At 38.7% G+C, this 22662-nt stretch overlaps 1 protein-coding gene across 3 annotated transcripts; it reads right to left on the reverse strand.

Moving 5' to 3' along the window:
• Nucleotides 1-1742: 1742 nt before the first annotated feature.
• IMPACT (impact RWD domain protein) lies at nt 1743-22090 on the reverse strand. Of its 3 annotated transcripts, none has more exons than XM_082307919.1 (11): nt 21777-22090; nt 20994-21122; nt 20167-20219; nt 19113-19175; nt 15940-16025; nt 14137-14265; nt 13755-13849; nt 8658-8731; nt 7016-7106; nt 3754-3888; nt 1743-1928 (listed from the first exon to the last, which is right to left on the reverse strand). In XM_082307919.1, exons 1-11 carry the CDS (start codon nt 21867-21869, stop codon nt 1857-1859), a joined length of 1020 nt encoding a protein of 339 aa, XP_082164045.1. In that variant the 5' UTR covers nt 21870-22090; the 3' UTR covers nt 1743-1856. The 3 variants fall into 3 exon arrangements, with proteins under 3 accessions (XP_082164045.1, XP_082164044.1, XP_082164046.1); XM_082307918.1 differs by having other exon boundaries at nt 13755-13852; XM_082307920.1 differs by lacking the exon at nt 21777-22090 and having other exon boundaries at nt 13755-13852; nt 20983-21020.
• Nucleotides 22091-22662: the final 572 nt, after the last annotated feature.

Genomic DNA, 22662 nt, shown 5'->3' on the forward strand with positions numbered 1-22662 from the left:
GCAGGTGACTCAGGAGGGCTACAAGGATGTTGTGAGGTTATGCAGGGAGAAGATTAGAAAGGCGAAGGCCCAGCTAGAACTTAAACTGGCCACTGCAGTTAAAGATAACAAAAAATGTTTTTAGATATATCAGCGACAAAAGGAGGGCTAGGGAGAATCTCCCTCCTTTGTTGGATGCGGAAGGTAACTTTGCCACGAAGGACGAGGAGAAGGCTGAGGTACTTAACGGCTTCTTTGCCTCAGTCTTTAATAGTCAGACTGGTCATCCTCAGGGTTCTCATGCCCCTGAGCTGGGAGATGGAGATAGGATGCAGAATTAAGTCCCAGTTTTCAAAGAGGTGGCAGTCACTGACCTGTTCCTCCACCTGGATGCTCACAAGTCCATGGGGCCAGATGGGATCCACCTGAGGATACTGAGGGAGCTGGTGGAGGAGCTCGCCAAGCCACTCTCCATCATTTACCAGCAGTCCTGGTCAACCGGGGAGGTCCCACATGACTGGAAGTCAGCAAATGTGATGCCCCTCTACAAGAAGGGTCAGAAGGAGGATCCGGGGAACTACAGGCCTGTCAGCCTGACCTTGGTGCCAGGGAAGGTCATGGAGCAGATCATCTTGAGTGCCATTACGTGGCACGTGTGGGACAACTGGGGGATCAGGCTCAGCCAGCATGGGTTTACGAAAGGCAGGTCCTGCTTCACTAACCTGGTCTCCTTCTATGACAAGGTGACCCACTCAGTGGATGAGGGCAAGGCTGTGGATGTTGTCTGCAGGACGGGAGGAAATGGCCTCAAGTTGCACCAGGGGAGGTTCAGATTAGATATTAGGAAAAACTTCTTCACCGAAAGGGTGGTCAGGCACTGGAAGAGGCTGCCCAGGGAAGTGGTTGAGTCTCCATCCCTGGACGTATTTAAAAGATGGGCAGATGTGGTGCTCGAGAACATGGTTTAGTGGTGGACTTGGCAGTGATAGGTTAACAGCTGGACTCGATCTTAAGGGTCTTTTCCAACCTTAACGATTCTATGATTCTATGAAGAGTAGAAAACTCAAGTGTTTTTGATCATATCATTAACACTTGTTTTTTCCCCCCACTCTACACCAACGGAAGTCACTTCAGAATGTTTACTAATGTTCACCACTAGTTGTAACAGTCCGATTTCAAAATCCCCATATTCTTTGTTGAAATCACTTGTTCCTTTAATTATACAACACTTAATCCTCAGCTTTTCCACAGGCTCCTAGAGTCCTGACACTCACAGTACAATCCTCAAAGAAATTTTGAAGTAATTTCTTTACATTTCTTAGTTCATCACCCATGTTCAGTCTTTCTTACGTCACCTACCTAGCATGACCAAGAACTCCATAGTCAGGACCAGGCTCTCCAAGGCCAAATAGCACTGGGCCACACGTTTTCCTTTTAGGTATAAAAAAATGTAAAACTTTGTAAGTGTCCTTGCCTATGAATGACTCCAGTCTTGCCCTCAATACAACAAACTAGGGAATTCAATTACTAATACAAGACAGGTGTTTGAGTTCAAACCCAGGAACAGAGAAGATAAGTAAACCACATTTTAAATTAGCCATTGTTGGGTGGGAGGTGGTGGGAGGGAAAATGGTTCCAGATGTTACAATGCCCTCAAAGCAAGAAGCTGAAATGTGTAAGAATACAGAAAACTTGTGTTTAAGCTCTACTTCACAACAGCAGAAGAAATCACAGAACAAGATGAAAATATATCTACAGCTTTACTAAATTCTCTTTTGAATACAAAATGTCTGTTGTATTTGGATAAGGCAATAGCGTTCATGTTTTCATTGTATAAATATGTGCAAAATAATCTTTTTATAGTTTTAAAAAATAAATTAGTGTTCTGTTCTCTTCTTGTTGTCCTTCCTTATCTTTTTGCTCTTTCCTGCTTGTTTAGATGATTCCTCCTGAAATGAAAAACAAGCATTTCAAAATTTAATCAACATTCTTACATACCGTGAGCATTCTCTCAAGGTCACCCATGAGAATTATTTTTAATATGAACAGTGTTCATAGTTCACTGGGATTTATTGAAGTTTTCAGTTGTATAATATTTAACCACTCAGTTTCATTAATTTGTCTGCTCATCTTGCTATTTAGAAACTTCCGCCTTCAGCAACAAAATTATAGACATAGCTATGCCAACAGATGTATATAATGTAAAAATAATGTAAGCCATTTCTGCTCAAGGAAAAGGTTACCAGCATAGGAATACATCTACACTATACTGCAAAACTGCTTGTAGTGCAGATGTGGCCTTATCAAGAGACATACTGTTACATCAGTACATTAAAACCGTTTCCCTAAGTGAAACAAACCTACACTGGGACAAAATTTCGCCAGTCTTGCTGGATCAACATTGTAATGTACAGCTTACTCTGACTGCCAATTCTGAAAAACAAGTTTTTCTTCAGTAGGCATTCATTGCAAGCACTCCCCAAAATGGTGAAGGAATCTGTCACTATATATGACAGAACCTGGGACATTTTAATCTTCTCCCTTCTACCTCTTGCGCACAGGAGGGAAATGGGACCCTAACAGAATATTTGAATTCTGCTATTCTGAAGAGTTAAGTAAAATACTTTTTCCAAGAGCCACATCTATGGTGCTAGTATAATAATTACCATAAATTCCATCTGTTATTTTTCTGATGGACACTAGTAACAAAACATGTTTGTTAATACACAATAAAGAAATGCAGTCTGATTTAAGTCATTAAAAATAGAAAGGAAAAATGCTTAAAAGTCTTGTTAGTTTCCTTTTATTTTATGAGCAATGCTTTCAAATAAGAGAACACTGATAAACTGCCAAGAAGGTAAATCGATAAGTATATACAAGCACCTCTAAAATGCAAAAAGCAAGTAATTGAAAAGTGCAGGGGCCGGAATGGGGAAGAATGCTCAGCCTTCAGCCACAACAATCTTAGATACGTTCACATAAAAAGGAAAACTGACAGTTGCATACATTTTCAAGTATCCATTAGTAATTATTTCCTACTGTCTTAAACTTTCTATTGTTAGCAATTACATACTATAATGTACATCGACATATCTAATATGCTGTTCTGAGGATGAAGAAAAGAAATGTTGAAAACCAAGAACATTAGATGATTAAATGACCTAAGTCCCTTAAGAAGTAAAATGTCATTTAAAGACATTTGGAACCTTGTCTCCTGAGTTATTTGAGCTCCCTTGAAACATTTTCCCTTAATCATTTCTGTAACAGTTAATGTTACTTTGTTTGAATTCTCCTAGTCTAGATTTTTTTTAAATGGTGTCTATTATCTGTAATTCTGAAAGCTTCTTTATGTGTAATAAAGTTTTCAGTTTTTAAATGCCTACTAGTTACAGTGATTCCCAAGCTCAGTCTGCCACACACTACAACTGGTGCCACAGGTAAGCATGAAAAGCAGCAGCAGCTTCCAGTTTTCTGCACACACAGACAAAGGCATTTCCCCTTCCCGTTCTCCCCCAATCCTCAGATTTGTGTTCTGGACCAATGTCCTCCACGGCTGCCACCCTTCCCTTGCACACCTCACACTTACAAACCAGCTCACTAACTTCTTTGGAAGTTCTTCCAGAGTCTTTGCAGTGATCCTATGCATACTATTAGTGCATCAAAGCAACCAGAGGATGACACAGGTAGTAGTACTTTTCTTCTGGCTTCACCTAACAGTGACAATTTACACAAGTTCACATACAAATGCCTTCATTCCAAGTGGCAGAAACTTACCACTGAATGTACATAGTTGTATTCCACAAGTACATTTCTTGCACAATTGTTTATATGTTTAAAACGATCCGGTCCTAGGAGAATACCTCCATACCAGCGGGACACCACAACTAACACATTGTGGACATTCAAAATCTGTTTAAAAGAAAAGAAAGAAAGAAAAGTTATTATTTTTTACTTGAAGTAGTTTTACTGTTGACACCTATTTTAAACATAGAAATAGTCTACTATCTTGCATTTTTAAGAAGAACTTACAGTCAGGTCTGTTTCACATATATGTTGTTATCAGAGGGTAACGAATAATGACAAGTCAGCAGTTGTGGTAAGTTTCCCTCTCCAAGCTCCTACCCAAAGGTAAATTCAAAGTAAAGTGAGTCAATATATCCCTCAGCAAGAGCACAAAGCTATATCATGTGCACTACAGTTGCTCATTCGTGTGTCAAAGGCTTCAGGCATTACTTAAAGGGAAAATTACTGAGTTGCATTTATTATTCTTTGATATGATGAATTATTATTTCCAGGGAACCTCTGTCACTAAGCAGATTGTCTATCCACATTTTTGGAAGTGTTGGTGGACGAGGCTAGTAACAGCCAGGGGACAGGCATACATATGGATACCTAAAATGCCATAAGCTAGCACTGTTGCCATGTGCAGGACTTAGCAACAGCACCTGGATAATCCATAAACACCTCTGCATTTTCCAGGTTTGAGTCTTAGTCCCTTAGAACCAAGCAGTTGCTTTCTGAATTCAAAAAGGCATATATAAAGTTGACACAACATGAAATAATCGTATTAGCAATTAGGATTGAAAGGAACTAAACAACCTTTATATAGCTTTTTCAAGACTGTAAGTAACAAAATCAAGTACAGAGTTAAACAGAAAGTGATCGTTTCTTTTACTGCATTTAAAGGCAAGAAGCATGGAAGGCCTTCAACAACTTTACTCTTCACAAAATCTAAATGTGACTTGACTAGACTTGAAAACTAGCATTTATTCCGCTCACAGCAATTCTGTGCTCAAGATCTCCCCATCACCAGCAAACACTAGTAACACAGGGAATGCCAACTAAGTATCAGAGTGAAATGCATGGAAACTGTAGTGACAATAGAAACGTGTAGTGACAATCACCAGTTAGCATTTTTGCTCAAATTAGTCTTGCATGATCAGTGGCCACGATCCTGAATCTGTCCCTCAAACTAAGGCATCCGAAATCTCTGCGGAAGGTCTTCACTTATAAACAGCTCTCCCGCAAGTCCTGCGCAGTACTACACTAATGCACACAGATGGCTTGGAGCCAGACAGAGCAAACACAGCTTTATTTGCACAAGGCTGAGCAAAAACACTGTGGTCTGCAAGGTATCAGGCTGGTTTGGTGGAAGTGAGAAAAATCCCTTAAGAGCTAGCTATCAATAAAGCATGTTAACAACCACACATTATCTCCACTAAGGAGAAAAATACATATATTTGGCTACTTTGAACAATACTATTAGAAGATTCTATCATTGTTTGTGAAAACAGAAATATTCTTAAAATTTTAAGGAAATGATGTAAATTTTCTACTCTACATTTACACATTGGCCATAAAGTCTATGTATAGCAACTGTTCACAGTAAACAGGATGCCAAACATAGTTGGGAAATTTTTTAACTCTAACTTTAAGTTCAAAAGAATTAAGCTAAAAAAGAGTTTCTTGTAACCGGAAAGTGCTATCTTGACTGAAGTACTAGGTTTATCTGAAATGAGATAAGATTTCTATTGCAAAAGAAGAACTATAAGTACAGCAACAATAAGTGTATTAAACCACCTAATTTTCATGCCCATATGTGGTAAGTGCTTATAACAAAAAAACTACAAGACCTGTGAACATCTAGAAATCAGACCATAAATGATTTTAATCTTTTCTTACAGGTGAAAATTGCACTTCTCTGATTGCTACAGCAGTACTCTTCCAAAACAAAAATATTCCCAGCACCTAGGACGGAGAGCAACTAGGATGGAGAGAGATGATCTGTATGATTTAGACACATTCACATTTGAAAGGGGAAACTTCATGTCACTTTCTACACTGGAATTTGTGGAATGTTAAGTGCCTAGACACTGTAAGTCTCACAACTTTCAAAAGTATACATTAACATGCTGAGAAAAAGCTGGTAAGCTCAGAACAAATTGAGGTACAGTAAGTGCAAAGTTGTTTCTTTACATTATTTTTATTACAATAGTGTTTTCACAATTACCACATACACTTGCATATATTACATAAAGGAAGTTTTTCTTCCCAAGTCAGGTTTGAGTTACTTAGGAAGTTTCAAAAAGTCATAAATGAAAAATGTCAAAATATTTCCATCAACTATATTTTTTTCAGGAAAAAAAAAAAAGCTTCAAAGTAAAAAAAAAAAAAAAAAAGCTTTAAAACAGTCTCCAGGAATAAGAGTATAACACGTTAAGCAACAGAATATGCAAGCAAGCAAAGGACAGGAAAAGAAAAGCCTGGTTGTGAAGGGGACATCAATCTAAAAATCAAAATTAAAAACAGTAATTAGTGTGCTGATATAGCTAAGTGACTTGAGGCGCTGCATAAGATGTACCCAGCTGATCCCTGTAGTTATGATATTTTACTTATGGCTTTACGAGGGCTTGCATCATGCCAGTGAATCAAAATTTATCAATCTCAATTCACATTTAGTAGAAACTTTGCTGAGGGAATATTATTTCAGCACTTGAAAACTAAAATATATGTATGAGGGCCAAGGACCCAGAACTGGAAACAGCACAAAGAAACAGATTAAATGATCAAAACAACTTAACTCCTTCACTCCCACTACCTTTTGTATTTGAAGCTCTACTCTGCAAGTTCAAACGTAAGTGTCTTTTTATTACGAATATTTGAGGAAACTGAATGAAAGGCTGTGCATAGGTCAGCTGTTACATTCTGTCTATCAGCTTCTTCCAGTCTTCATTTTCTATATACCTTGCACCACATAGTAAGCAGAGGAATCAAAACTTATTTCTCTTTTAAACCATTCAAACTATTACTACCACCTATGAAACACAACTTGTTTCTATGATCCAAGACTTGGAAATCCCAATTTACTACACGCATGCAACAGTCTGTGTTTTTTCTTTCACCTTTAAGAAAGTAATCATCTATTTGGCTAAGAGCAGAGCGAGAATTAAAATAACCGTCTACAAGTTTATTTACATTGTAGTGATTTTTAAAATCTGTTCAAGACTTCCAGAAGTCAAAGATTAATTTCTATAACCTGCATAAGATGAAGAAGACGTCCACCTGCTGCTGTTTCCCCATCATCTTCACAATCCTGTAAGAATGTCTGCTTATCTTCACAGTATATTCTTAAAAAGAACAAAAAGGAAAAAAAAGAAAAAAGTGAACATAAAATAGATTCAAAAAACATCAATCAAGTAACATTTTGACATGATTAATGAAGTCTCAGGGATCTTTCATACGCATGTGTATCAATTCTACCTCTCTACTAGGGACATTTACATGAAAACAGGATGAGGCTTAGGGTAAACCACAAATATTTATCTGAAGCGTAGAACAAGTTTTGAGAAGCTTTTACATAGACTTTAGCTACTTCAGGTTAACTCCAGACTCATTACCAGTATAAAGTCCCTAATAAGAAAAATCCTTAGGTTTTTAGCCTAATAATTACACCTAGCTGAAACCAACTCTATCAGATACAGGTTCAAATTATGGTACACACCCACAAGTTGGAAGAACTCACACAAAAATATTAAGAATAATTAGGTAGGTCTATATTTCAGCAGCAGCATGAAACTATTACTGAAATTCACCTTCGGATTCTCCATGCCATCTACTTCCTCAGGGGGCATTCCAAGAAACTTCAGGGTGTATTGTTTTATACAAAGGTCTAATTTTCCAGAAGCAATGTTCAAAGGTCTACTGTTTGTTACCAGTTGATTTCATAACTTCCAAACTTAGTTAATACACACGTGACACAATGACAAAGAGGCTTGTGGTACGAGATGACAAATATGAAGCAATAAGTATGTTTCTGTTGCTTTTTTGAAGTGTATTTAGACAGTATGAGTGAAAGAAGCTAGATGAGCAGCAGCAGCAACAGAAATCCCCTCTTTACAGAACGTTTTACTTCGGTAGACTTTTTGGTAAAGTAAGTTTTCACTTGCTCTCATTTCATGTTTCATTAGGATCATGCCAGGACATATACAAACAGATCAGTGTCAATACATGCTTTTTCAGATGACTGGTTCCTCCAGTAATGAAAGGGACTCCTTTTACTGTCACTTACATTGCTCAGAAAACCTACATCATTATCTGGACTAAGACCAATTAATTTCACGTAAGCTATGTTCACAAGAGTTGCCAGAAATAGACCATTGCCAAACTCATTTTTACCTGTTTCTCATCTTCCCTGAAGTTTCTCGTATTTCAGCTGTAATTTCATATGCCAGATGCCTGCATCAGGCTTTCTGTTTCAGCTCTTATTTCAACTAAAAATTTTCAGCTATTTTGAAATATAAGGTTGGGGGAAAAAAAAAAAAGTTACTTTGCCCAGGTAAAAACACATTTAGTTCAGGATGATGTAGCCCTTCCATGCTCACACATACTACACAAAGTATAACAACACATGTTCAAATCCATTTTTAGTCTTTTTTTATTTCTAATGCTGCTTTACTATATTAACACATTTCCTACTACATGTTCTACTTTCTTGACCTCAAATTCAAAACGAAGCCTAAAACCTTTACCATACAAATAAGAAAACTACCCCATAAAGATTTAAAAGCAAGGAACTTCTTTGATGGATTTTACTTTTCTCATGCCCTGCACTCATTTGTCAAAGAACACTGGAAAAAAAAAAAAAAAAAAAAAAAAACACACCACTACTCATCTCTCACCTGTATGCGTATATGTTGTGGGTAGCACTTGCAATTTTCTTATTCTCATACAGTTTTTCAAGAACTCTCTTTACCTTTAAAAAAACAGAAATAAGCTTCCTTTTACAACAGGGATTTCATACACACCATCTCAGTATCACTGCTAAACAAACATCTCCTTCTTAGTACTATAATGAAACAGTTTTACACTTTGACATGAAATGAATTAAATATTGTTGTGATTTAACCCCAGCTGGCAATTAAGCACCACACAGCCACTCGCTCACCATCCTCCCTCCCCGGTAAAAAAAAAAAAAAAAGTAAAACTTGTGGATTGAGAGAAAGACAGTTTAATAAGACAGCAGAGAAAGAAAAAATCATAATAATAATGATAGAATAATACACAAAAGAAGTGATGCACAATGCAGTTGCTCACCACCTGCCGACAGATGCCCCGAGCAGCGATCGCTGCCCCTCAGCCAACTCTCCCCAGTTTATATACTGAGCATGACGTCATATGGTATGGAATATCTTTTTGGCCAGTTGGGGTCAGCTGTCCTGGCTGTGCCCCCTCCCAGCTTCTTGTGCACCTGGTAGAGCATGGGAAGCTGAAAAGTCCTTGACCAGTGTAAAGTCTACTCAGCAACGACCAAAACATCAGTGTGTTATCAACATTATTCTCATACTAAATCCAAAACACAGCACTATACCCGGCTACTAGGAAGAAAATTAACCCTATCCCAGCCGAATCAGTATCAGTGTAATAACTCAAGAAGCAGCTTCTCAGTACTCTCATGCGAGTTTCAACTCATTTTTCTGGGATACTGAGAACAGCTATTCCTTGAATTTGTACACCATGTACATTCATGTTATTGCTGAAGATGCAGAAGTGTCAAATCGCTTTACTAAACAAGGGACATGGTAAGATCTAGAAAACATTTTTAATTGGTATTATGTATCAATTACACCTGCTTACTTTTAACTATAACATTAAGCTGGACTATAACACAACTAGAGATGCATTTTCCCATTACACACTGCTTTTACCTATTTCACAAAAAAAATGTGATGTTTAGAAAGCTCTGCTACATTTTGAGTTTTTCTGTTTTCCTCAAACATACTTTTTTTCAGATTTTCCATTTCACAGAAAGAATAATAATAAAAAAGTTCTATTATGGGTCTGAAAGTGTCAGTATTTCCCAGAAAACAGATATTCCCACCATTTCCATCTCTCTGCTCTTAAGAAGTACCAAATTCAAAATATTTATCAATATCCATTCATTTTCTGTTTCTAATTAAACAAGCTAGCAATTGTTCAATGCTTTCCAATTTGGTCTAGCAAAAAGGAGAGCTTTGATCAAGACACTGTTTTAGTACATAATACAAAATTAATATTACTTTGAGCAAAACATTGCTGAAGTTGAGAAAGCTTGGGGAAACATGCTTGGCAAGTAAACCGCCTTCCACTGCAATGGAAAATGTCTCTCAGGAGTAATCAATATACATATTTATTATCTGTCTTAGCTATACTGTGCTATTTCCAATTCTTCTGGAAGAAATTCAACTTACAAAAATCACCTCAAATATAAGATACCTCAATTAAAAAACCTCCTATTATGAACACTTCAGACACCTGTTTTCTCCCTTTTTTTACGGGGAATACTGAAGAAAGACATATTACTTAATACACTTTCATAAATATATTTCAATACATGGACTTAGGGTACAAAACATACAAAATTATCATCACCTTTGACATTAGTTATTTGTCAGCTACCAGGCTCCTGAAAACATACCTTAAAGATTCATTATGTGTCTGTATTAGCAATAAACCTCCAAGACACACATCTTACAGCTAAGCAATATTTTATCCTTTTTCCTGTTGTAGCTCCTGAGCCTTTTTCTCCTGTTCCCCTCTCTATTATTCCTGCTTTAGGGAATTAAGGGATTAATTCTCTACATGTCAATGAGGCACCTGCTCATAAAAGACACAAGATGCTTAAACAACAGATCAGTTCTTAGTCCCACCATACTAAATCAATGTCAAGTCCAAGAACCACATACATTTTAAACGTCAGAATAAGCCAAATTGAGACAAGGAAAAGCAATGGTACCAAATACAGCCTGCTACCTGAAATATGTCTATCACTTTCTTTGCCTCATAAGGTTTATGGTAGCATATTCTATTACGTAAGTAACTACAGTATTACTCTGGCTATCATTATGGAAAACTACATTAGAAGTTAAGTTCCACTATTAAAAATACTCAATAAAGAAATTTACACAGCAATCTGCGTACTGTCTTAAAATATCATTACAGCATATAGATTACACAGATAATTTATTATGGGCACACACTAACCTCTTCAGCTGGTAAAGAAGCTAGCTTTCACACAGGTGCAGTGTTTACCCTATTCCTCACCTTCTTTGGCTTTCTTTCAGAAAAATGAGTCCAACCACAACAAAGCTTTCCTGCAGTCTGAAGGCCAATCACCTCACACTGTACAGCAAGACTCTGTGAAACAAGATGGATTTGACACTTGGGGAATTGCTCTATCTTTATGCTAACCACATACCAAGAAGCCTTGACTGGAAATTCCTAGGTTTATTGAGTATATGTTGTCTTTAAAAAAAGTCATAAAAGAAGAAATTAAGAATGTCTTTGCATGCGAAAGGGAAATTAGTAACCTGCTTTAAGTGAGTACTAGTTCTTGACACAAACCTGGCCTTTTGGAAACCCATGTCTGTGGGTACAGACTTCCTCATAAGTAAGAACAATCTTACTCATACATCATGATCAAAGAGCAAGAGTTTTTTAAAATGAGAAAAGGACATTAAGCTAACGAGTCCAATTTCTTCCCTTTCTAAAGCAACACAGTTCATCGGCACTCACAGTTCATAGGGACTGAGCACAGCTAAGAAAGCCCCTGAAGTGCAGTGCTACTTTAATGAAAATGGTAATGTACTGAGTATTTTAAAACACTGAGTTATTACACATTAACCTAACGAATAAAATTACTTTCACTTTGCAAAGCAGTAAAAGAAGAGCTCAAAAAAGCTGAAAGTGTGTTCAAAAAAGCTCTAGTTTTATCTAGATAGAGAAAAATAAGATAGATGACAAGATAGATGTGAAAAGCACAGCACATTTTTGAAGGTGTAAAAATAAAATTAGTAATATTTTTTTTTCCTCAAACACATAAGCAGCTGAAGCTTACCAGAGATCTGCCAGCAAATACAATATATATAATATATGTAAAAGAATCACTTAAAGAAGATACAGCTGTAGCACAAAAACCTAAATGAATGTACAGTATTTATGAACTTAAAAGGTCAGGCAAGGATGATATAGCGGAGCCTAACCACAGAATAAGGTTGAGCAAGCTGATAAAATGAACAGAAACAAGTCAGCAAAACCAGATCAGATTTATTTAAAAGTTCAAAGGGAATTGGAGTATGCAGCTGTTGAACTACAGCTAAGATATCTAACCTACCAGTTAAAACTGTTTCTGCAGCAGAAGGTGACTGATGAGATACCGACATCTCAAAAGTACTCCAGGAAGGATGTAGGGAACTAAACACCAACAAGTCTTATGTCCATACTAGGCAAACTAATGGAGGTGAAGTAAAACCAAAAAAAACCCCACAGACAACTTAAAACGTTACAGCTTTTGTATAGAGAAATATGCCTCAAAACTCTGTCAATCTGTCAACATTCTTTCAGAGTCACGGAGCATGTAGTTGATGTACCTTACCTGGAATTTCAAAAAGCATTTGACAAGATCCCTTACCAAAAATTCTTAAAGTAAAAGCTAGAACTGGATAAAAGGAAAGAGGAAAATCCTCTCAAGGTTTAACTCTCAGTTAATGAGAAGAAAAGATGAGTAGATCAGTAGTTTCCACGCTAAACAGGGATGATCAAAGGAGAGTGGTGTTAATAGATGCGAAGTGACACACAAAGCGAGTCCAAACTAGTTATTAGCATTTGCAAAAAGAGATCTTGGGGTTATAACAGACATATCTATCAAAACACCACTCAGTGCTCAGTAGAGGTCAAAAAAGTAAACTGAAAGATATTACTAGGAAAAGAATATGGAAAACAGAAAAACTCTTTACACCACTCTATAAATCCTTGGAGTGATTACATCTTCAGTGTTGCGTATCGTTCTAGTCTGCCTCTCAAAGAGGTTAAAGCATACATTACGTGTACAGAACAGCCTACATCTACAAAGCACCAAAATAGCCTGGGGGTCTTCAGCCTGGAAAACGGAAAACTAAGGTCTATAAAATATGATAGATGTCTATAAAAATCCAAACTGCACAGAAAAATTGGAGAGGTGCAACAAACAAAGTTATGAGTGACTGATTCACAGAAAACAGAGGAAGGCATATTTTTACACAATGTTGTTGATTCTGAAAGTTAATTCTGGTGCAAGAAGCAACTGGACAAATTCCACAGAGGCAAAAAAAAAAAAAAAAAAAAAAATCAGTAATATTAAACACAAGGATACTTTCTTTACCTTGTGTTAAACTGCTGAAAGAGAGGAATCATGATAGGAAACAAAATGTAGCAGCCCTTTTCTAGCATTCTGTCTAGGTCTACATTCACCACTGATTCCAGTAAGAGACAGGAACTAGTGCAGACATTTTTTTCTAGTTGTAGGCAAATACAACTCTAGAAGCATGCTTACCCCTCTCACTTAGGTCTAGATAAAGGTTTACTCATGCATTATCCAATTCTTTTTTTCAATAGAATTCCTTTCTGAAGGAGGGAAAACATTTCTAAACTCATTTCAGTTCATTTTCCAAGTAACACAGGGAAGACTCAGTAGCTTCCAAATATCGTATGATAAACTTGCCAACATCCAAAAGTCAAATTTTGATGTCCTATTCTCTTACATCTAATACACTTAATGGTAAAGAACAGCAGGAAGCACTGCAGAGCTGATATTTAGAGCTATTTAGCTGATAGTGAAAGCAAGAAACCGACGACTACTCAGACAACATTAGCACACAAAGATGCAAAGACAGACAGACATATTCAGCTAATCCCAAGTATTTCAGTAATATTTTGTCAAGCTCAAACTGCAGACAAGAAGAGTAGAATTGATCTGTACTAACTTGTCTGGGTGTCACCACAGGAGCCAGATGTGCCTGGAAAGTACTCCTTCGATCTGTGATTGGGTTTCCATGATGTATGGATGGCAGTTCTTCATCTACTGATCGCAAACAAGGAAGTGTTTGTTTTCTTTTAAGGGTACTGAAACAATGTATATGGCTATATAAGTAAAGAATGTCTCAACTTTAAAAAAGGGATTTGTTAAAGTTAAGTATGCAAGATGACATATCACCAAAAATATGTTGGGTTTTTTACGATTGTTATTAATCTTTATTATAATTTTAATGTTATTGATTTTACTCAAAAGCCAAGTAGAAAACCAGAATCTTAAGGTCTCTCTCCTCTAGAATACTTCATCAGAATTAACAAGAACGTATTTTTTACCTTCTTGACTTTCAGATGTAATGTAATTTAACATTTTAATTGGATCTTCCTGAATGGGCTCATAGTCTAGGAGAAAATCATCTCCGTCATCTTCATCAACTTCTTCACTGGTTTTCTTAATATCTGGTTCTATTAAGATACAAGTAGTAGAATTTATTACACATTTTTTTGTGAGACAAGTAAGACAAAATTTCAAATTCTTTTTCTCAAAAATCTCTGCCTTTTCAGTTCAAATCAGTTTGCCATTAAGAATTATGAAATTCAGAATAGTAACATTAATTACAACAAAACCCAGAAATTCTTAGTCCAGTATTAACTAAAATCTTACTTAGAATTAGGAATACAATACTCATGCTATGGGATCCTTGCATAATATCTTCTGTTTCAGTACTAATTAACAGTATTTCTAAGAAGAAAAGAACAATAATGTTTAAGATTTCCATTAAACATTTACAATGCTACCATTAATTTAATCTGAATTTAAAGATCAAAATAGTCTGATATGTCACAAGAACTCCAGTCATTTATTGGTCATTTGGGGAAAAGTGTAGAGCTGTTGTTCAATGCTGCGTCATGAGGTTATAAAATCATTATATTCGAAACATCTCTCTGGGCATGTTTCAAGCACTCTGGGATTCCAAAAATCCTATCTTCCTTCATGCATAGGACATACAAAAAATAATAGTCAAGAGCAACAGAGTAAATATCACACACAGTTAGTTCTCTGGCAACTGGATTTAGAGAGAATCTACCATGCAGACAAGTTAATATATCACAATCTAATTTCCTGTTTAGAGGACTTATGATGTGGTGATGATGCAGTATTTTCAATAAAAAAGCAGAGGGGTGATAGAGCATGTTCAAAAGGCTTAGAAAGATCATTAGATGTATTAAGTAGAAGGCACAAGGCTGCTGTCAAAATACCCAACATCATCAGTACAATTTTCACTTCTCAGTATCCACTCCTTTAGTCATGTCAACAAAAAATGACTTTTTAAATGTCTGTGATGTAGCAACAAAATGCACAGTTTATTGAAAAACTAAAACTGGACCTTATCAGGAGGAAGCACTGAGAATACACATTTTTCTTCCTCTTCAGTCTTTTATTCCTCACAGGACTAAGCTAACATCCATGACATAGAAAAATAGTTCTATTTTCTTTTGCCACAAGTGTGTGCATGCATGCATGCATGTTACTCATGCATTTTATAGCAGTTTAGCATTTTAATGCACAAAAAAAACCACAAAAAAACCCCACTACTTTTTGAAAGAACAACTGCGAATTTACACAAACTCTATCACTATAAGAGTAGCAGCAGAAGAATCACTGCAACTCGAGTGATGTACTTCTCATCCCAATACAGTAAAATGCAATTAAGATGGAATACTTGGTCATTTGTCTCCATATTCCACTGAAGCTTATCTTCTCTTGAGGCTAATTCCAATCCTCCAAGAGTGCACTCAACACCAGAATTTAATTACCGATATGAATGATTCCTTTGCAGAAGAGAGGACAATGCATGATGTATCTGTGAGCAGCACTCTGCTTTCATGCAAGTAATTTAATTCCTGAGAACTGAGGACCTTGTTCTAGTTCACTGAGGCCAGCTCCTTCCTTTGCTTTCCTACTGCTTTTTAAAAAGGGAAGCTATCACTGTAAAACAATAAGCCATGACACTGGAGACTGTTTTCTGTTATTTAGATCCAATACAAAACTGGGCATAAAGGTTTAACTTGTAATGAAATCTTACTTTGCAGTTGAACAAGAAGTAAACTGAAAAACTCGTGTATTTTCTGAAGTACCTGGATCTGATGACTGTGCCTTTTCTATCAGAACTTCTCGTATCTTCTCCACCCATAAATAAAGTATACTTTCACCGAGGTTCTGCCTGGAAGTTAAAACTCACAGTGAATGAAGAATCATTTTTCCAGATTTCACTTGGAAAGTACCCCAAATAACATACAGATTTCAGACATGCAAAAATAGAACATTATAATCTAGTGAGATAAAGAGCTTAGACAGGCTTGTGGAAAGCTCTGTCTCAGCAGTTCACTGGGTGAAACACATGGTATCTGCATCATTATATACTCGCTTTGCGGCTTGCTTTTTTTTTTTTTCTTTTTAAACAGTAAAAACACCAATGCTGGAGAAAAATAGGCAACTGACAGAAACTTTCTGATCACTAAAGAAAGGGAAAGCAACTGCGAGAAGAGTAAGTTGGACAGTCCTCAGTATTTTCAAAAGAACACTAAGCCAGGATGTCTGGCCTTAGAGCTTGCTCGGGATCGGTTTTCTCTACAAAAGGTACCATACCGCCAGTGATGAGCTCCTTCAGCCACTCTGTGGCTGGAGGGGACTCTTTCCCTTCATGTTTGGGAGGGGGGCTCTTCCTTGGAACAGCGCGACGTCTCTTCCCCCTCAAGCAGTCAGTGCACACACAGCAGAGGTTGATCTTGGTGGACTGTGATAGTAGGTCAGTGGCAGTAGACACAGTGGAGCGTTGGACTTACATGCTAGGGTTTGGGTAACAAGCAGTCCTATAGGACAGGGAGGTAAGGATTTAGGTCTAGGAGTCCTTAGTCAGGGGCACAGGTGTGTATTAAGGTACTGGGGGAGGATGGGATGAACACTTTTTTGTGTGCATATTCAGAGTTAAGAAACACTGCCTTAATGTGCAGCAGGACTCAAACAATACAAAATATATTTAAAATGGTGTCCTGAAAAGTTGCCTTTGTAATTATATTTTAATATGTTTATGAACTGTGCATGTTTGTCCCAAAAACAAAACTAAAGATTTAGAGCTGTGGGTTTCTCACTAATTTTATTCTTACTGCCACCACCTGGAGCACCACATATCAGTGACAGAATCACATTTTTTATATCTTACTTTGCTTAATGTATACAGCACTATTCCTGAATGCAATAAGAAATTCAAACAAATATACATATTTTAGAGAAAAATATTCAAGCAAAACCAAGGAATTTATAACCTTGTAGCTCTGTCTTCAAAGTCTGGACAGATTCCAGAACAATTCAATGCCCTGATTTCATGCTGCTTCTTATCATACAGAAGCACTGCTTTAATACATGAAGAACTGTATTTGTTTTAATGATGGCATGAGAGAGATTAGACAATGAATAAGATTTCTCTGCTGTATGCAAAGAAATAGCAATTTCTTCAGCTACAACCCAATTTCAGTTTCTGCCTATTCACGAATTACACTTACTCTCAAAGGTTACCTTTCTATGTTGCTATTTTTCTTTTACTTCTGTCTAAGTCATGAAACAAAGCTTTGTATTGAATAAAAGTCTTACCAGAAGAATATCCGGAGAAAAAAAAAATCCAAATATTTGCTACTATTCTTAACTTCTAAGAACTTTGTGTCTCCCAAAACAGACTTGCGATCTCTAATTATCTGTTTTTTCCAACTCCTCGAGAAGACAGTGATGGACAGCATAGTTCATACTGTTTTAGAATTCAGAACTAAGCAATTTAGATCAGTAGGGACTTGAAACCTGGTAAAACACACATTATAAACGATGCAGAGTATCTCTGTTTACCTGACAGCTATTTAGCCATTGGATACATAAAGGGCTTTCACGAACACTGTGCTCATCAGTGACTACTCCAGAAGGTTTTTAAACAGTCTAAAGTGACGTATATGGCCTAAAGTACAAATGCATCCATTTCCTGCTGAACAACAAAAAGGAGAGGAGACCAGAGAGGGTTCTGAACAGCAACTGATATAGACAGAATGGAGCTGCAAGGGACTGATCTAACTAGCACAATTTAACAGCCTACGAGACTGCAGGTGGAAAGAAAAGGGGGAAAAAAAACCCAAACGCTTCACAACCATGCTATTTCTCCTCACAGTCCTCAGGTGGCAACTTGCGCCAGATGCTCAGGACATTTGAAGAACCACCTACAGCAGCTCTACCTCTAGCAGAGACTCCAGCAAATCCTATTGATCTGGACAGAGTTAAGGACAATCTCTGTACTTTTTGCTCCACTGAATAACTGTGATTAATATGATCCCATAGAACTCTTCACTTAAAATTCTTGTGCATTTTTAACACTTCAAATTCAATTTAACTTGCTTATCTGTTGCTTAATTAGATAAGAAACCCAGCTAATCAAAGTAACTGAGTAATTAGATAAAAAACTCTCATGCAAGCTAAGTGCTCTCTTCCTTATTTTATGGCATTAAAAACCATTCCTTATGTAAAATGTTCAGATTTCAATATTTTGGGCATGACTGTGCTTCCTTATGACATATTTTCATTTCATTCAGTTTATGTTATCTTTGGGATCTGAAAGAATTAAATAAACCATATAAAATTACTACATTTACTACCTCAATTTCACAGCAATTCAAAAACATGTAATTTGAGTATTACTAGATGTTCTGTTTATTCTCATGCATTCATTATGCATTGTTGTTGTTAGCTGCACACTGTGATAATAAACAGTCCGCTATGTTACAGATTCTAGTTAATAGATTCTACATGTTTAATTTGTTTTAAAACCTACTTATCCCTTAGCTATCATTTAAGAAAAACTGTTTTGCCACTTACGCTCTAAGACACGAACAAATGCTTTCACATCCTGTGGTTTAACATTCAAATGCAAAATAGATGGAGAAATCTCATACTTCATAGTACCAATGCATAAGCAATCTCATAGATTTTAAGAGAGAGTCAAAATGAAGACTTCTATCCTTACAGAACACCAGGTCTAAACAATATAAAATAAATTTGTCAGAGTTTAACACAATTTGTTCTTGCAAAATGCTTAGTAAATACATGGCATCTTTAACTGTTAGATTTATAAAAGAAACTTGCTGGTTTATGGCTATTGCAGCAATCACTTCACAAGTACTAGTTCATGCAGGTACTTCAAAAGAATACATTGAGCAGGGCATAAAATTGAAAATACATTGTCGCCTTTTACTATATTCCACAGTCTCTAACTTACACATATATTTCTTCCAAACTATTTGCTAGTTCCATATAATCTTGTCCTCGAAGCCAAGGGGCGCTAGAATGAAAAGAAATGCAATGAAAATTGTGCCCATACGCTGATTCCAACATCTCAATGAACATTAATTTTAAAATAAATGTGATAAACACCTTGAAAATTAAACCTTGTCAATCATTCCCACTTAACAAGATTCCAGTTGTAAATATCCTGATAAAAACATGGTCATCCAGTTCTCCTTCAAGACTCCTAACTTGAGCTGCCTTTTCTTACCTCAGGTAGGAAAGCTGGACTCATTTTTCATGGTAGGCCATTGTCACTCCAGAGTCACCTTACATATTATTAGTTTACCTTTCCAACTCCTTCAGCACCATAGTACCTATTATACTTAGAATGACCGTTCGGTTCTGTACCTGTATCCTCCTGGTCTCATGTTAAACTATAAACTTTGCCTCAAGTTTACCAGCACTATTTTGTATTGCCTTGTCAATACTGCTGACTAAAACTCAGTAGATATGCTGTGTGTCATGCCCTGCAGGTCCCTCTATCATCGAAATCAGGGACCTGGCTAATGCGTCTCTATTCCCATCTCATTTACATGTCAGGAGACAAGGGGAGAGCAGGGAAGGAAAACAGGAAGACGGCACATGCCATGGCACCAGCCCAACAAGAGTCAGTGCTCCGATGAAAAGCATGCCTTACAATCTGTAACAAGGATCCAGACAAGAGGGGTACACCCAAGGAGGCGATGGGATGTCACTGTCCAGCACCACAGCCAGCAGCCACCATACCTCCACAGTCTAATTGCTGCCTTGCCACAAAATAATGCTGCAAGAATTAAGAGTTGAGGGAAGAGAGCAAACTGTCATAGGGAGCTCCATGAGTCTAACTCAGGAGAAAGAATAGAATATTCCTGCTGGGAACACCCCCCAACCCCGGTATAGTTTAATTCAAGGAGTAATCTTAATTAAACTTCAACTTACACTGTAAACAATTAACAGCGGTAATTCAGAAAAAGAAATACAAATGTTTGAAAGAAAACTTGACTTACTTTAGTTGATAAATAGGTGGCTCTGCAGTTGGATATCCTGGTGGCAAAATCACCTGAAAGAAATTCAGGATAAGTATTCACTGGACTACTCCTCTCAGCTAGCTGAGCTTTACTGATGGACTCTGATGTCGAGCACTGGGACTACAATCAGTGTTACAAATTAAGAAAATAGTTGCCTATGTTGTTACAGAACGACAAGAAAACCTGAATATCTATATTTAGGATTCCAGTAATGGTAATGCATACAAATATTATATTTCATGGTGCAATTTTTGCGGATGAAGTGTCATGCAAAATAAAAGTGCAGCAGAAATTTGAAAGGAGCTGCATACATGGTTACTGGACTTATTTAAGTGGCACTGCACTTCCATAAGTAGACACTTCAATGTTTCTTCCACTAAGTAAACATTGTTTTCAGTTCTATAAACATAAAGTAGCAAGTTACTCAGTTAAGTTGATCCGAATTTGGTTTTGTCTCCACACTTTCCAGAAAGTAAATCTAGAAGCAATTCCAGCAGATTCATTGAGGTGTCCTACACAAAGCCAATGTAAAAAATACTTTAAAAATTAGTCTTTGGAGAATAACACTGAAATTAGTTTTTGTCAGATATGGAATTAGGATATGTAGCTACTGAAAACGTCACGTGCGTATTGACGCGTTACAGGAACAATGCCTGAAAAGTCTATCACAGATTCCAATCCAAAAGCTCCTTAATCCAGCTGAGTAGATAATGAATCCTATTTAAAAGGGTTTCACGCAAGCACAAGATTTTGCCTGCATCAGTCCAGCTGCAAATTATGTGCCAAACTCCTTACCACCACTATACCTGCAGACAGAGGGTCCATTTTGGTTGATCCAGACAATCATTAATCCTAATGCAATAGATTTTTTCATCTTCATCAACAACACACCAATCTTCACCATATATGGATGAAAGGGCTTCAATTTCATCAATCTAGAAAAAGCGTTATGCAAAAATAAATAAACCCCCCCAAAGCCCACAACCTTGTGGGCCAATCTGAAAAAGTCTTGCTCTTCTACAGCTTATTTATGAATGTGATGAGACTCAGCATACTGGAGGGCCATAAAGATTGGGGATCCAATCCCGATTCACGGCATAAGTAAACTTTGCTCGGTTCTTCCGTACGTGCGCCAGCTTTTGCATTTCTGTGGACAGTCCTGTAATTCTCAGCAGTGACAAGGCGAGTAAAGCGACACGGGGCCGCTACAACACCTCCCTGCAGCTCCCCACCGCTGCCACTCCCAGCTGGGTCATCCCTCAAAAAACCCCAAGGCCTTGGCACTAGTTCTTACTAAGACTGAATGAATTTACCCAGCAAATTCCCGTAAAAACCGGACGGCCACCTTTCCACCTAGAAATCAGACACCTGAAAGGGCTTTTCAGCGCAGATGTGCAGTCACCCGTCGGCGCCTGAAGGGACACTCGGGCAGCACGGCGGCCCACGCAGCTCCTCACAGAGCCGGGCTTCACCAGAAGCCACCGAACGCCACGGCTTTCGACGCGGTGCTCGCACCGCCTGCCCGAGGACGCCGCGGCCCGGCCCGGCCCGCGCTGCCCGCAGCCCTCCTCGCCCCCACCGCCGCTCACTTGCTGCTGGGCCGTTTCCGCGTCGCTCGCCGCCATCGGTGCCCGAAGGGAGGCCGGGAGGGAGGAGGGAAGGGCGGGCGGCTGCGTGCCCATGCGCCGACGGGGGAGTTTGCGCGGTAGTGGCGGCGAGGCCGCCTGCCCTTCCCTCCGCCAGCACCCCCTCCCCCAGCACCCCCTCCCCGCCGACGGGCGGGCTCCTGCCCAGCGCTTCTCGGGCGGGCGGCTGGTGTCAGGAGTGGGTGTCCGTGCGGGTCGCCGCGGGGCTCGTCCCGTCCCGTCCCGTCGCCCTTTGGCCGGTGTGCCCGGGCGGTTGCTGTTGCGTCCCGGCTGGCGAGGGGATCGAAAGGGCAGAGGCGGCCGCAGCGCGGGGCTCACAGACTCCCAACGGGAGCGCCGGGCCCTGCTCGCCCGCCCGCAGGGCAGGGCCCAGGGGGAGCCGGCGAAGCGTCCGTGGTGTGAGGCGCTCCCGTAGGCCTCGCCGCCCTGCCCCGCCGCTCCGGTTCTGGCGGGGCTGGCCGTGCTTGCCCTGGCGGCGCAGCCCTCGCCACCTTCCCCTCTGCGGCCCGCGTTCCTCACGTACGGTGTGCCTGAGGGCAGGACTCTCCCGTGGCCCAGGCAGGCCTTCAGGGACCAGAGCGCAGCTATGTCCGAGCCTCGCTCCCAGTAAACTACGCGAGCAGTCCCTCTTTCTACTCTTTTCATCCCCGGTGCCCCGCAGTGCTGTGCCCCAGAACCATCCTTGCGCGTCTCTTAAAGAATGAGGGATCATGAGCGATCGCTTCCTTTCTAGCTTAGGTTTAATCGCTGCCCCAAGTAAAAGAAACTTAACATATTCATACAGTAAGTACCCCAAATAAGTAGGTCAAGATGTAGCATTAAATCGTTA

This window comes from Platalea leucorodia, assembly GCF_965183815.1.
Source record: "Platalea leucorodia genome assembly, chromosome: 1".
Classification (NCBI taxonomy): Eukaryota; Metazoa; Chordata; class Aves; order Pelecaniformes; family Threskiornithidae; genus Platalea; species Platalea leucorodia.